At 41.5% G+C, this 14,425-nt stretch overlaps 1 protein-coding gene across 1 annotated transcript in view; it reads right to left on the reverse strand.

The window, feature by feature from the left end:
• LRRK1 (leucine rich repeat kinase 1) overlaps positions 1-14,425 on the reverse strand; it is an 80,309-nt gene that overhangs the window by 54,053 nt on the left and 11,831 nt on the right. The window contains exons 2-5 of the mRNA XM_074837603.1: positions 6,919-7,082; positions 5,871-6,042; positions 3,334-3,513; positions 2,566-2,714 (exon numbers count right to left, since the gene is read on the reverse strand). Coding sequence (XP_074693704.1) covers positions 2,566-2,714; positions 3,334-3,513; positions 5,871-6,042; positions 6,919-7,082 — 665 coding nt within the window. The remainder of the gene's footprint in view (positions 1-2,565; positions 2,715-3,333; positions 3,514-5,870; positions 6,043-6,918; positions 7,083-14,425) is intronic.

The raw sequence follows: 14,425 nt of genomic DNA on the forward strand, positions 1-14,425 counted from the left end.
AGATTTCTTTACTGGTGGTGATGTAACTGAGATTAGCCAGGCAGTGGATAAAGACATTGGAGGAGGATCACGCATATACACATACATTTGCATGCTTGTGCATAAAATTCTTGGCAAAATATTTCCAAGGGAAAACGCAGCCGTTTAAGCTTTTTTCTGGTCTGTAACTGGAAAAATAAATCTATCTCACACTGCACACACTGGAAAGTTACATGTATCTCCATGATGACTACACCTACTGAAGTCTGGAATCTGTGCCCAGTCACTTTACTGCAGGGGGCCTTTTGGCATTTGTTACCTGTTCCTGTAAAAATGGAGCACTTCCTCTCTTTAGCAAGACAGCGGTTTGCTGTGGGGATAAATTAATGCCAGAAAAAAAAAAAAAAAGGAGAAACAGATATTAGAAACATGAGATGTAACTCCTCTTGTCTCAGAAAGGACAGCACTGCACAGTGCAACGGCTGCCTGGAAGGTGTGGCAGCTAAATCAAGCTCTCCAACCACATTTTATGCATAGCTGGTAGCATTCTCCACTGTGAAATCAATTGGAGATCAACTGTGCTGTGTTTTTACTCAGAGACAGCACAGACGGGACAAACCCTTTGGAAGTTCTGGGCTTATTCTGAAATGATGGGTTCTCAATCTGCCCTGTCCAAGAGCAGAGACTTTTTGACATCCAGCTGGCTGCCATACACATCGCAGTCTCCGCAGAATCCTTTTTTTTGCTTCCTCCCAGTGCAAAATGCATCACAGCACTTACACAAGAAGATTTACATTCAGGAACCTTATGAGAGATGAAGAAAGCACTGAGGCAGCTTGTTTGCAGATGCCATGAAATTGTGTTTTAAAAAAATGATCAGGGTGTGTGACTATCACTTCCCAGAGAGCTCTGCAGACAAACTAGGACAAATCTTCTGAAATTTGGCCCAGTCTGCCAAAATGAATTCAAAGAGAAAGCATTAAATAAGCAAACATATTAAAAATAAACAGCTACTAGAAGAATCAAGGTCAAGTTTCTGGGTCTGTTTTTTTGCTTTTCTTCTTTTTCTTTTTTTTAAATCAGGCCCTTCTGGCAATTAGCTGATGTTTTAAGACTGCTCTCTTCTTTGCTCAGGGTGTGACAACAGCAAAGCTGAGTCATTTTTACAGCAGCTAAGTTAAATATTGCCAGCAAGTTCACATGGAAAACAGACCTCTTCCCTGTGATTCAGACATTTATTCCAAGTTTATTCAAGCTGAATTATCCAGTTAGTTGGACTTTTTTCTTCCAAAAGGCATGTAGTTTTACTAACTCTTATCCAGAATTATCTAGGATTTATCTTCCTTTTGTCTACCTAAACTAAGAATCCCACAGGGAGGGCTCCAAATCCACTGGTTGAACCTAATGAAGTCAAGCTCATGTATGTGGACTGTTAGTCCCTAACATTCAAAGTATCATTGGGATAATAGAAGATACTACATGCTTCCCTATAAAGCAGTAACAGTGTGTGCTGTGAGACTTTTTCAGCTCTGAATAAAGGAGACTTGGATAATAGAGATGAAGAGAATGAAGAATATAGCCTAGTTATACAAAGATACGTGATAATCATGAAATGTAAAAATATGCTGCATGAAAACAATGCCATTCATCTGTAGATTTCAAAGCATCATCATCGTGTATTCAGCCTCCCAACAGCTGTGAGACGTGAAGAGTTTAAATCTCCCCATTTTACAGTGAAAGAAACAGAGGTGCAAATGAACTACCAAAATTGTCAAAAGTTTGCAAGTGGCTAAGTAGTGAACAGAGGTCTTGCGAATCTAAAAAGGCTTCAACTGCTTTTTGTTGGCCTTTGTGTCCCATCAAAAATCATTTCTGTGGGACAAGTACAACTCCACTAATATGATCTGATCGCACAAAACACTCTCCATGCTGGTCCGGAAAGCCAGACCCGTCCTGAGCAAGTGACAGTAAAGGTTACCAGCCATCCCTTACGAATGAGGATCTGAAGCAGGGATGGTATTTTGAGCAGATGTGAGCTTGCTCTACTCACGCTCCACGTTAACAAAAAGCCACATGAGCCTATTTGTACCTGCTGCATCTGAGCGATCAGATGCAGGGAAGAGAAGGGTTTGAACACTCAGCTCTGACGCCCCGGGACAGCACGGCGCTTGTGGCATCACCTTGCAACCAGAATGCACAATAGAAACCTAAATGAAGTGATTATCCTGGGGTCACAGGGGAAGCCTGTAGCAGCTTATTTCTCTGGAAGAGTTTGAGCCCAAAGTCAATGTTTCCTTTCCGCAGCATATGCCTGGTTCACACGCTGATCTTAAAATTGCCACGCGGAAGCTGCGGCACACAGCGTCTTGCACAGTGATGCCATTTAAAGGCCTAATGTTTTACACCTTGTAATTCAGCACTGGCATGAAAGCCACTGTCACAGCTTGTTCTCTAAATGGGTAGCAAACCACAAGGCTCTTAGCTGAGAAGAATCACCAGCCACACGGTACGCAAAGACAAATATCAATTATTAACATGATGCTCCTTTAAAAGAACATCTTTTCACACAGATAAATGGCTACTTACTGTTTTTGCTGGAGCACTACCTGGTAGTGGGCTTGTCTCAATGAAATACTTCCTCAGAAGGTGTTTACTGGATTCAGGACTGTCCATCAGGATGTAGGAACAAAAGAAAGCTCCATTCCGTAATAAAAACACAGCTACATCTTCATTCCCTTTAGAGAAAAGCAGATTGTCTGTTCTCTGCTTCTCATGTAAATGAACCAACAAGGAGCTGAACAGAAATCCTGGGAAATAACCACTTCTGAAAAAAAACATGGGGGTGTGCAAAAAGGAAACTGAACTGTATAAAGACTGTTTCCTCCAGTGGTAGGATTTAGTTTGGTCAAACTGAGACAACAAAGACACTACGTAAAAGCACTGGCTGAGGCTCTTTTTTCTCCTTTTTCCATGTCTTATTAAACTATACAGACAGCTGTGTTTTGAAGTGTAAATTATTCAGCCTAAATCAAGTATGCATGCCAGAGTGTCCATAACAATAATGCTTCTACTTGCAAGGTTTCTATTTTTGAAGGGTCTTTTCCCTAGGAGTTTATAGAGGAAAGTTCAGCCTCTCAGTATTTACAGTAATCTAACTTAAGAAGGCCCTGACTTAAATTTGGCTAAGTCAAAAGATTCAGAGCCAATCTTATATTAATTTATCCCACCAGAAATCCAGGACAATTCCAGGCAAAACAGTCCACACTGCTACCTTCCCAGAAGTGAACAACTCTGCCCGTTCTTTACAAGACATTGCAGAATAGGGGTAACATTGTGAAGCATGCAAATACATACCTGCCTTTATAGCAGCATACAGGGGCAACCGTATAAGAACTGGAAACTCATTCCTCCTGACTGCACAGCTCTCTGGGTCAGCACTGTAGGCACGAATTAGGAGTTTTACTACGTCCAAATGTCCCTGCTGGCAGGCTATGGCCAGCATCCAGTTCAGGAGTTGTTGGCAAGTACTAGGACCTACCAAAAAGATACGGCATTTGACTTAGTTGATGCCACCGGGCTGTGACGTGCAAGAGTCATCCACAAATAATGGCTGTGCAAAGGGATAGGGCGAAGCTCCTGAGGACAAAGGAGCAGACTGCAGTGCAAGAGCGTGTTACAGAAGAGCCCTAAACTGGTCAGGCACAAAGTTTTCAGCTTTGCTTAACTGTTCTTCATTACCTACCCAGCTAATGGGCAAACTTTTTTGACTGTCCCTGATCTAACCATGCATAAGCTAGCAACAGCAGAAGGTTCTGAGGATGCCTGCTAGGCTACGAGCAGAAAAATCAAACATCTATTCCCAAACATGTAGCAAGGGATGACCAGGAGTCTTTGCATCCAGAGACAACGGGCCTGATGCAACAGACATTAGATTCAAACATCCAAGATAGGCCACTTCTTCCAAGTTTATGAGAGGGGATACAAAGAATGGGGAAAAACAGATGACTTTTCATGCTACTGGATGAATAAAACAAAAAAAAAATGTTTCAGACAACACAAAATAATTGCTTTAGTTTGTTTTCACTGCAACCCAAAGTCTCCCACAAAAAAAAATTAATTTCCCCTTGAAATATTCCATTTTGGGTGAATTCTTTACTATCAATTCATAGCAAAGTTAGACAAATGACATTTAAGGCTCAAAACTAAAATAACATGTTCTGATTTCCTCATTAATTTGCTAATGTTTTAGTCATCCCAAAACTGCTTTTTTTGCGGAATTAATGTTTTGTCTGTAGAATGCTGCTATCCTCTAGGTGTGCATAATTCTGTGCATGTACCTAAATGCCCATGACAGGATTATTTCTGCTAACACTAAGCAGTCCTCAGATCTTCCCCAATTCACAATATCACCCCCATTTACTTTACAAATCCACATCCCCTTTGAAATGCTTACAGAAATGTCCACAAGCCCAAGTTTACATGCCAACTTCTTTTTGCAGTTTCTCCATGTGGATATTACACCGCTCTTTGCATTCTTAACGACTTGACTAAATCACTCACCCTTATGCTGCAAAAACTGGGCTCCACTTCAGCTGTAAGCCCCAAGAAGTTCACGCTGAGCCAGAGAGAATCACTGCAGTGCATTAGCCAAACTGCAAATTCATGCAATTTATTCCTAAGTCCTGTGATTGGTTTCTGTGTAACTTCCCAAGGAAATAAATGGAAAATCCTGCATAAAAACTTCTGAAAGCTGCTGTTTGTATGAAGCACCTTCCCTGACCCCCCTGAAGCAAGGGTTTAAGGGAATTTGGTCAATTCTAAACTGAGCTAAGTTTCCAGAAACTACTCAAGTCACTTTTCATTACTGAGAGTATTATATTAATGTAATTTAACTTTTGCTACTAGCTTACAAAACCAGCATTGTCAGCCTCCTTTCTGTCTGAAGGAAATATTACGTTTAATTGCATCCCCCAAAGCAGCATGTTTCTTTGGCTTATTAGTGCTCTAACAGTTTAAGAACATCAAATAAGCAGGTTTCCCAACAGGTTATTCCCATTGTCATTGAGGTCACTGGCAAGTATACAGCTCCAGCGAGGAGCCAGAGCTGTATTCAGGTCAAATATTGCAGAGGCCTAGCTTAGCTGCTGTGGCTACTGCAGTGTCTGAGGTCAAGACAGCGATTCGCCCTGGCTGCTGGACCCCAAATCCATAGAGGGTCCTGGTGAGAAGCAGCTGCCATGCCCACAGTACACCATGAGAGCAACAGGGGACCCAGACACAGTTCCTGGCCCTGTCTCAGAGTAATGCTCTTCCCCTCCCCCCCACAGCTGTCTTAAGAATTGTGTCTGGGTCTAAAAATGTCTCTGTTCTGCTATAAAATAATTTTTTAAATAAAACATAACTAAAATATAATGATGATTCTAAAGAAGGAATTCCCCTGAAAATCAAAACAAGAGAGCATAGAGCATGTTGCCAGCTGTGCACCCAAACTACTGCTCGACAGACGGTCATGCTGAAGTCTCACTCCCAGCACCACTGTGTCTGCTGGATCAGCAGAGTGGGATGATGCTGTTTCCTGAAAATTCCCTAATTTCTCTGTAGGGTCTGGGACATTACCCAGCTGTGAGGGCTGATGGGAATGAATTATCTAAATGGCATCTTCCTCCACTTCCAATTTGCAAACATGGAATATTTTTAAGCATGTGTTTTTCCCCCCATGGGGGAAGTTTTCTTCAAACACAGCAGAGATTAGATCCCTCCACACACTTTCCCATGACTAAGTCCCTCCCCTTTCAAGGAATGTGAAAAAAATAAATAAATGCCTGCTTGAAGCTATAGCACACAGCCACCAAAAAGCTTGAGGAAAGGCAGAGGCAACCCAATAGTCTTACCATGCAAGGAATCCAGCAGCTCTTTCACAATATCCTTATGTCCAAAATACGCAGCCACCACAGCTGCATTGTCATCATTAGGTTCTGTTGGTAACGCCACTAACGCTTCCTTCAGTAAATACCTCACCGCCTGCAGATCTCCATATGCTGCTGCAATACCTAAAAGCTGACACTGGTGAAGAGAATACAGCAAAATAAACTCTCTGTGAAGGGAGAGAAGGCAGAGAATGAGAGCATTTCTAGAGCTATGTGTTAATTTGTGCCCATGCAAATGCACACCCACTGTCACTGTGGTTAACTGAGAATGTCATAAAGTCTAGTAGCCTTTATAATCACCAGTGATATTAATTATATTAATTTGTTGGGTTTTTGCTTTAGTATTTGTATGACTTTACCACAAAATTGCCCAAGGCACAGAATGGTGAGTGTAAATCCATTTTTCACGGACCAACAGAAAAAGCTTTTGCACAGCTCTGCTACGAGGTGTAGGATTTCCTGTTTTGCAGATGGTCAATATGCCCGGGCCTGACATGCAGGTACTCTCCCAAAACACTAAGATAAACTCTGTGCAAAGAGCAGGCTCAAAATGAGGGCTCTGAAGGCAGAGCAGTGCAGAAGCTGGTACAGAAGATATAGTTCCAAACACAAGCAGCAGAATCTTCCTAGGGGGCCATTAACCATGTTTGTACTGATGGGGGAACAATTTTTGCTGTCTATAAACTGCTTCCTTTTTATGGGGAAAAATGTATTTCCCTGTTTTAGTGACCACAGCACCAGCACCCCTCCTCGCACAGCCTCCTGTTCCTACATATGTTGCTCTCTGTGGTCTGTCTCATCTTTCTGATCAGAGCTTTCAAGGGCAAATACTGTCCCTGAGCGTATGTTTCTGCAGTGCTCCACACAACCAGCCATGTCTGGGACCCTGCAGCACCAGCATAACATATATAACTGAACAGATTTTCTGCATGAGAAACGATGGAAGACAGCAGCTTGGTATTTCAGTTTCTTTCCCAATAAAACTTGAGAAAGAGTAGTAACCTAATCCTACCTTTTCCACTTGCAGTGCAGTCTCCTCACATGACAACTTAATCAACTCTTGGGCCTTACTGGTGTCTCCAGCTTTGTAAGCATCCTGAATGCTTTCTGTCACAGGTGTCTGAATTATGGAGACTTCGCCGACTGTGGACTGTTTGCCACCCATGTCCACAGTTCCTGCAGTAACAATAGAAAAGAGGGGTCAGGAAAAAGTATGTGTTCATTACTCATGCACAGCTGCAACGTTGGTGCATCCTGGCAACAAAAAAAGGGGGAGAATTATTTTCAGTGGAATATTTACTGCACGCAATTAAAAAAAAGGGAGGGGAAACCTCAAGACTCAGTTGCCTAATAAAAGAAAATGCTAATATGTTAAAGTACTTTCCAACAGGGACATGAAACTAAAAGGGACAGTGAGTTCTCCAGTTGGTCCCAGAGGTGGTTTCCAAAGGTTGGTGTGAAAGCTCACATGCACAGACACGTATGCTCTGAGGCAGCCTGCCACACTCGACCTCCTGCTGCAGGAACCAGGGGAGAGAAGGGTTCAGATGAGACTGGCACCTGCCGTACTTCTGAAGAAGCAAGGAGTCTGCATGACCTGCAAAGTGATTCTGGTACTATTAGGCTTGCCTCAGTCACACTTCATTCACCTCCTGACAACAGCCTAATAAAACCCCACTCTACTTCTCCAGCATTTTCAGCCAGAGCTTTATACACCTTAATCAGCGTGAAAGAAATTGGGAATATTTTTACTGTGGGAAAAACAGAGTAAAAGGAGATTATGCAAGATGCCCACTGTCACCCTGATCAATCCTGGAGAACATCCTAGGCTAGTCTTTTTTTTTTTTAAATGTCATTAGGAGCCAGAAGAGCTTTTACACGTCAAATATTAAAAGCTGCAAGCCATTAGAGAAGATGTTTGCGGTGGGTGGCCAACAAAGAGGCAGCCATGAAGTCTCACACTCACCTACCCCCCCACTACCAGGCCAGGGGAATCTGCAGGAAAGTCACTGGATTACGAGTAAGATGTTCAGGTCCACTCATGAACAACATGCAAGACAGAGAAAAGAAGCACTTTTCACTTGAAAAGAGACTGTTTCATAGTCACTTTTTCCTGCACATTATTAATTATTATTGCTTATTTGCAACTGGTTAAGCCCTTAAACCCACAGATTTTCACATAGGTCAACAAGGATTTTTTTTAAAAATAGACACATATGTCATGCAGGGCCTAGTTTAATGCAGCCTAGAAAAAGAAGTAAATCTGGAACAATCTATAACTGTCAGTAAATATCTTTGAATAATGGAGTCTGAATCACCAATAGATTCTGACTAACACTTCTCATCAATTATTTAAACGAAGCTCAAATCACTCAGACATCGGAGACGGCTCCAGAGATTCGTGCCATTAAAATTGTGCCCACATCAATAACCTTTCTCAGATGATGCAGAACGTGTGAAGGACAAGCAGCAGAAATCAAGGCAGATGAATGTGGTGTTAAATTACAGCATAATAAACACCATCTCAGAGTTCATGTTAATAGGTGCAGTGCCTTCATAATTCTGTAGTTTTAGGGGGTACATGGGAAAAGAAATTCATTCAGCATTTGGTCCAGTCTTTTAGAGCAGACCAAACAACCATAAGGGATCTCTAAGAATATTGCATATGATTTAATTCTCTTTTTAATGGACACCAAAGGTAGGAAATGCAAATGATTCTTAGGCAAGTAACTGTTTAAAGGGTGATAGAAGAGAGAACTTTAGAACAAAACAGTTCTCCAGTCTAAACAACTCAGGACGGGACTAAGTAAAACCAAGAAGTACAGATCCAAGCAAACACTGCAGTTACTGGAACATGCAACCTCCCTGTGCTCGGTGCCCTGTGATGAAATCCTGAACCTAGAGAGGAGCACTGGAATTCCCCTTGAAGGAAAAAATGCCTCATATCGCAGATACAAAACAGCTGGAAAGCTGAGCAGGAAGCCCTGCAAATCAGGGCTGGCAGAGCACAGCAACTTTAATCTGGTTCCTAAAAAAATACTTAAAGGAGGGATAAATTTTACTTCCTTCCAGCCTCAATCCTGATTTTGGAGACAATCACTCAAGACCCACCTCTGCAGCCATTCCACACGTAAAGGCACACCCTTTCTGCCAAAGAATTGAGCAGGACCATCTTTCTTTCTTTTTAAATCAGGTAGGTGAAGTTATGAGTATCTCATGGTCAGAGATTCATTCAGGATCTGGGAGATGCCAGTGTCACTTCCTCAACTATCAGAGAGGTCTCCAGCCAAACTCTCACACATCCTGCACACCAGAGCTCTTCTTACAGGAGCATTTTCCACCTCTCCTGTTGGACCTGCTCCACTGTGCAGGAAGGACTACCAAATCAGCTGGCCAGGGAGCACAAGAAGGACCACAATGTCATAACTGGGGAAGGAGGAACTCCACAAGCTAGATGCTAATCCCAAGACCACTTCTGTGTTTTACCAAATGACTACTTCACAAAACTACTTGGCTAATGTGTCATGCTTCCTCTTACATTTTTGGCCCCCTCAAAACTTCCTAAGCCCTTTGTAGTGCAATGGCTTAGTTACAACCACTGCTGCCATCACCGCTGTTGGGAGATCATGGGCTGGCCATCAACCATCGCAGTCTGCTCATGTGCGTTAGGTGTAGACTTCTGGGCTCTCCAGGAATGGGGAGGTCTCAAATGGCTGGCTTCACAGAGTTTACATGCTCCCAGAGTTAGTTGGCAGTTTAATCAGAGTCTTTGGGATACTAATTTTAGTCCTTAAATTCAATTTTTGTCTTGTCTTAGGCAAATTTTTATTGATCTAACCAAAAGTGTCCAGTTTTGAACATCTGAACATCCATCAAGTAGAAGTCAATAAAAGCTTCATTGCCTGTAAGAAATCTGGGCAATTCTACTGTTTGAAACCAATATATTTATATTTAAATATTCTTGGCAGAAAGATAATGCTGCTCATTATTCAAGTTTCTTATGTAACTGTCATAAAAACTTCTATGACTGCATTCTGCAGAGTAAATTGATCTCCTGCCTAAGACCCGAGGAAAAAAGCTGCCAAAGGACTTCAGCAAAAAAAAGACCTTCCAATTCAACTACTTACAAGCCTGAAAAGAGCAAAACTGGTGAGATACAATGTGATAAAAAAGCTTGTCCTCAACCAACTGCTGTACTCACATGATTCTGTCAGAGTTAACTTGAGCTTTCAAACATTAAACGAGAGAAGGTGGGCCATCCATTCCTAAGTTCCAAAAAAACACAGAAGCCATACATTGCAAATCTAAGCATCTCACCAACCAAATTCCCCAATTAATAGAAGACTTTCTGGTGACTTAAGAAATAATATATTGACTTCTGACATACAAACAGAAAACAAGAAGCAGCATGTTTTATAAGCTTAATTTATACTCACCAGTAGAGAAAAAAAGGAAAATTACATTCTACTGACTAAAGACTGTTTTATTTCTACAAGATGCATGACTGAATTATCATCAGTACTGGCATTCATGTAGGCTGGGAATAAAGTTTTGCCAATACATGCATCAGCCATTTTTAGCAGAAATCTGGGCCAAAATCCAAAGAAATTCTGCCTATGGTTTTAACCCTACAAATCTCATGCTCTTTACTCGAGCTCTCTCTGGCTTTCAAAATAGGGTCACCTCACTTGCATATAGCCTTGAACATATGAGAGCAATACTAAAGCTGAATAATATTGAACCTCTAATTTTGGACTTGATCGTGCAACATGCTGAGCATTTAAGCCTGGATGTAACAAAGTGCTTTCAATTCTTAGATGGCATGGATTTAGGAACTGGCTTCTGCACTTCGCACAATAGGGTCTACATTACTGTTTGACAACGCATATGGCTATATGCAGTACAGTGGAGCAACTTATGACATTCTATCAGTATTTCTTGGGATATTCCTGTAATAAAAGGCTGCTAGAAACTCCAGAAGCTCTTACAGGCCCATTATGATTTCCTTTAGCTTTTGCTTTATTGCACACAGATCTGGGACAGAGTTCCTGCGTTGGCACAGGTTTCTCTAAAAGCGCTGTCCCAGATCAGCACCCCTCTTCTGAGCTTGCAGCAGGAAACAAGACAGATGAAGCCTATTTGAACTGAGGTGGTATCATGTGGGTTCGTTCCTCCAACATATTTGAATGTCAATGAAAATAAAGCCATGGGGTTTACTTGCTATCATTCAGTGCCCTATCTCTGTATCATATTTATTTAACTTCATAGATCCATGGCTTCTTTTCTTTGCTTGATTTCTAGTGACTGTAAGCAAACCAAGCACTGCTTGTAAGGGTAAAACAGGAGGCATTTGCCGACATTAAAAACGCATCCTTCATCTATTCCTCACACATCTTAACAGCCTATATCAAAGCAACTAACTGGAAATATTTCCCACTCTTGATTTCAATGTTTTATACTTTGCAAGCATCCTTTAAGCTTGGCTTTGCAGTAACAGTCTTTTACAAAAGCTACGGGCAAGACTAATTTTGTTTTAAAAAATATCCCAATGGAAACAGCGGTTATCAATTAAAAAGCAGTGTTATTTTATTGCCATTCAACGGTTACAAGAGTATAAATTTTCAAGTGCAACAGACTACTGTCCCAGTTCAGAGAAACAGAACAAAAATAAGTCTCATTAATAATAAAGGGTACCATAAGAATTTCAGAGATATATGTCGTTACACCCTGTCTCAGGCCTTGTCATTACAGCAGGTGAAAAAAAAAAATCTAGAACTTCTAAATTGACAGTATGGCATTATTAGCAAAAAGCTGAGGGTTTGCAGATCAATGCTGTGAATCAGCAAACGGCTGCATAACAAAAGAGCACACTGTATAGAAGATTATTACCTTTATGTTCCAAATCACTGCATTCCTGTCTCTGACACATAACCTCAAAGTTTGTAAGTGCTACATTAGTCCCTTTGATAAGGCAGGAGTTCTTTGGCAACTAACTAGGATATTTTTATTTAGCAGAGAAAGATATAAATGACATGCTTAACACAGGATAAAATAGGGCAGGAAGCTAACTTCAAAACAAAATTACAATAATAATAAAACTTTAAAACTGCTACTGACCTTGTCATAATGTGTGCAGGTATTTCCAGAGACGGGAGCAAATCAAGATGATGACTTTAACACAGCATCCCATTCGGCGATGCTCAATTAAGCTATTAATTCCTTGGACCGTTAGCCACCCACCTCTGCTTCAGCACAAGCAGCTCTTACAGCAGCCACTGGATGTAATAATGTCTTTTGGCTTGCTGACTGCTTCTTTGCCTGAATTAACTACTACATTTTAGCCTTGACAGTTATTTTCATCTCCATGTCCCATTACAGCGAAATCCAAGCCTCTGGTTCAGAGAGGATCTGGGGATGGGGGTGGGCAGGAAGGCCGCCTCTCCAGGCTGAGCTCAGACATTAATTCCTCAACAGCACCAGATGGCTACAGCTAACCTATACCAGCTTAATCTTTTGCCATTTTGACTTCTGAATGCTGCCACAGAGCAAACAAAAAATGGGACAGAGATGAGGTTTAAAATATGCTGAATATTTAAAGGCAATCCCCCCCAAACGCTCACGAGCATTGCTGAACATTTTTCAATACTACTCTATGGAAGCTTTGGCAGGCTGGTTTGCAAAATGAACAGAAAGCCATGTTATTTCTGAGTCTCTGTACCAGACCCATGGACCTTCTGTTGCTTTGAAAAACTTCAGATTAGTAAATCGAACAACAGCCAACAGGAAGCCTTCAGTGATTTCAAAGGATGATGGATCTGTGCTACATTGCGCTTTCCACTTGGATGGGTAAGAAAAAATTTTCAATCCTATAGAAATCTTTGAGATACTGAAAAATAATTCCCATCTCAAACCAGGAAGAAAAAAACAAACCCCTGGGTTCTTTAATAAAAAAAAAAAAAAATCAATTTTTTGATCAGCCCAAGTCAGTCAGAATGCTTCATGAAACAAAGATACCTTTTGTGTTCCTTCTCTAATGAGCTGACACTTCAAAACAAGGTTTGATTTGTTGTTTAAAAAGGTTAAAAAATTTCGTTCATTCATTTAATTCATTCATTTGTTAAAAGATACAGTCATGGACCAAGGTCTGTTCCCAGAAGGAAAGTTGTTCCCCCTGCCTGCCCACATGCCCTCAGTCCACTGGGCCCCATAGCCAGGACCTGGCCCAGAACCATTCAAATGATGGTCCTGCAGCAAGAAGTCAATGATCTATTTCACCTTGTTCTCACATTTAGACAAAATACATATGGCTCAACCAATTCTGCTATAAAGTGTCCCCAGCAGGATTCAAAAATGGTCAGAACCACCTATAAACCCCTCTGTGAGAAGATAAGGAGAGAAGGATAAGGGTAAATCCAACCGAGAGATAACAGGATGGTTTATCTGGGAAATTCAGCATCCCCACTGGAGAGCCCACACCAGAATTGGGCCATGTCCCCCTGGCCCTGATTAATACCTCTCTTCACATTGAGAGACGTGCCAGCTTCTCAGACAGTGGGAACCCTTCACACAGTTTTTCTGCCTAGTCTTTGTGGTTCCATTTCACCCAAACACCCATTATTTCAGCTAATTAAAGGAGTGGCTCTACACTAAGATTTGCCTGCCAAGGCAGTGGAAAAAATGATGTATTAAGTACAAAAGACACCGATACCAACATAGCTTATAATCAATGCTCACTGCCCCAAAAGGAAACTTATAACATTACAAAAGACCAGATCTGAAACACAGAAGAATGCTTCAAAGAGAAAAATCCAGTACTGAAGGGATCTTTTTCACTATTATTGCATAATCTGGAATTATTTTTAAATTGTTTACATGCCAGTACCACGCACACAAAGCGCTGATCTGCATTAAACACTTTCCAGCAAGCATACAGGATCTTGTAAAGGGCATGCTGACAATTTTAGGTACAGCCATGCAAAGTGACCAATTATCACCAGAGCCATTGGAAATTTTCTATTTAGAAACACCCTTAACCTGCAAGGAAAAAAAACATTTGCTAATGCAAACCTGAAAGGAAAATATTAAGTCCCGGGTGGAAAACTGCTCTGGACTCTTGCCTTTTTAAGGGGCTCCAGAACTGAATTACAAAAAACAGACGCCTCCGAAGGCTTTAGCTCCACACTTACACAATTGTTTCTCCATCATTCAGGATAATGGGGGAAGAGGGGACAGAAAAGCCTCAAAAACTCGTAACACTGAAACTCAGCAGTCTTTAGCGGGCAGTATCACGGGTGCCTGAATGGCTGTGTGAAGCTGTCTGCCTGTCTGTCTGTCTGTCTGTCACAGCCAGCACTGAGCCAGGGCTGAAAAGCTCTACCAGATCTGAGCAGGCTCCTGCATTTGTGCGTGTGCCTCCCAGATCCCTGTGACTCTGGAAATTATTGGCATTGTCCAAGAAGTTCAAGTGAAACCGAGCTGGTTATTTCTATTTTGCTGAAGTACAAAAGAGGCTACACAAA

Source organism: Strix aluco, chromosome 12, assembly GCF_031877795.1.
Source record: "Strix aluco isolate bStrAlu1 chromosome 12, bStrAlu1.hap1, whole genome shotgun sequence".
NCBI classification, from domain to species: domain Eukaryota; kingdom Metazoa; phylum Chordata; class Aves; order Strigiformes; family Strigidae; genus Strix; species Strix aluco.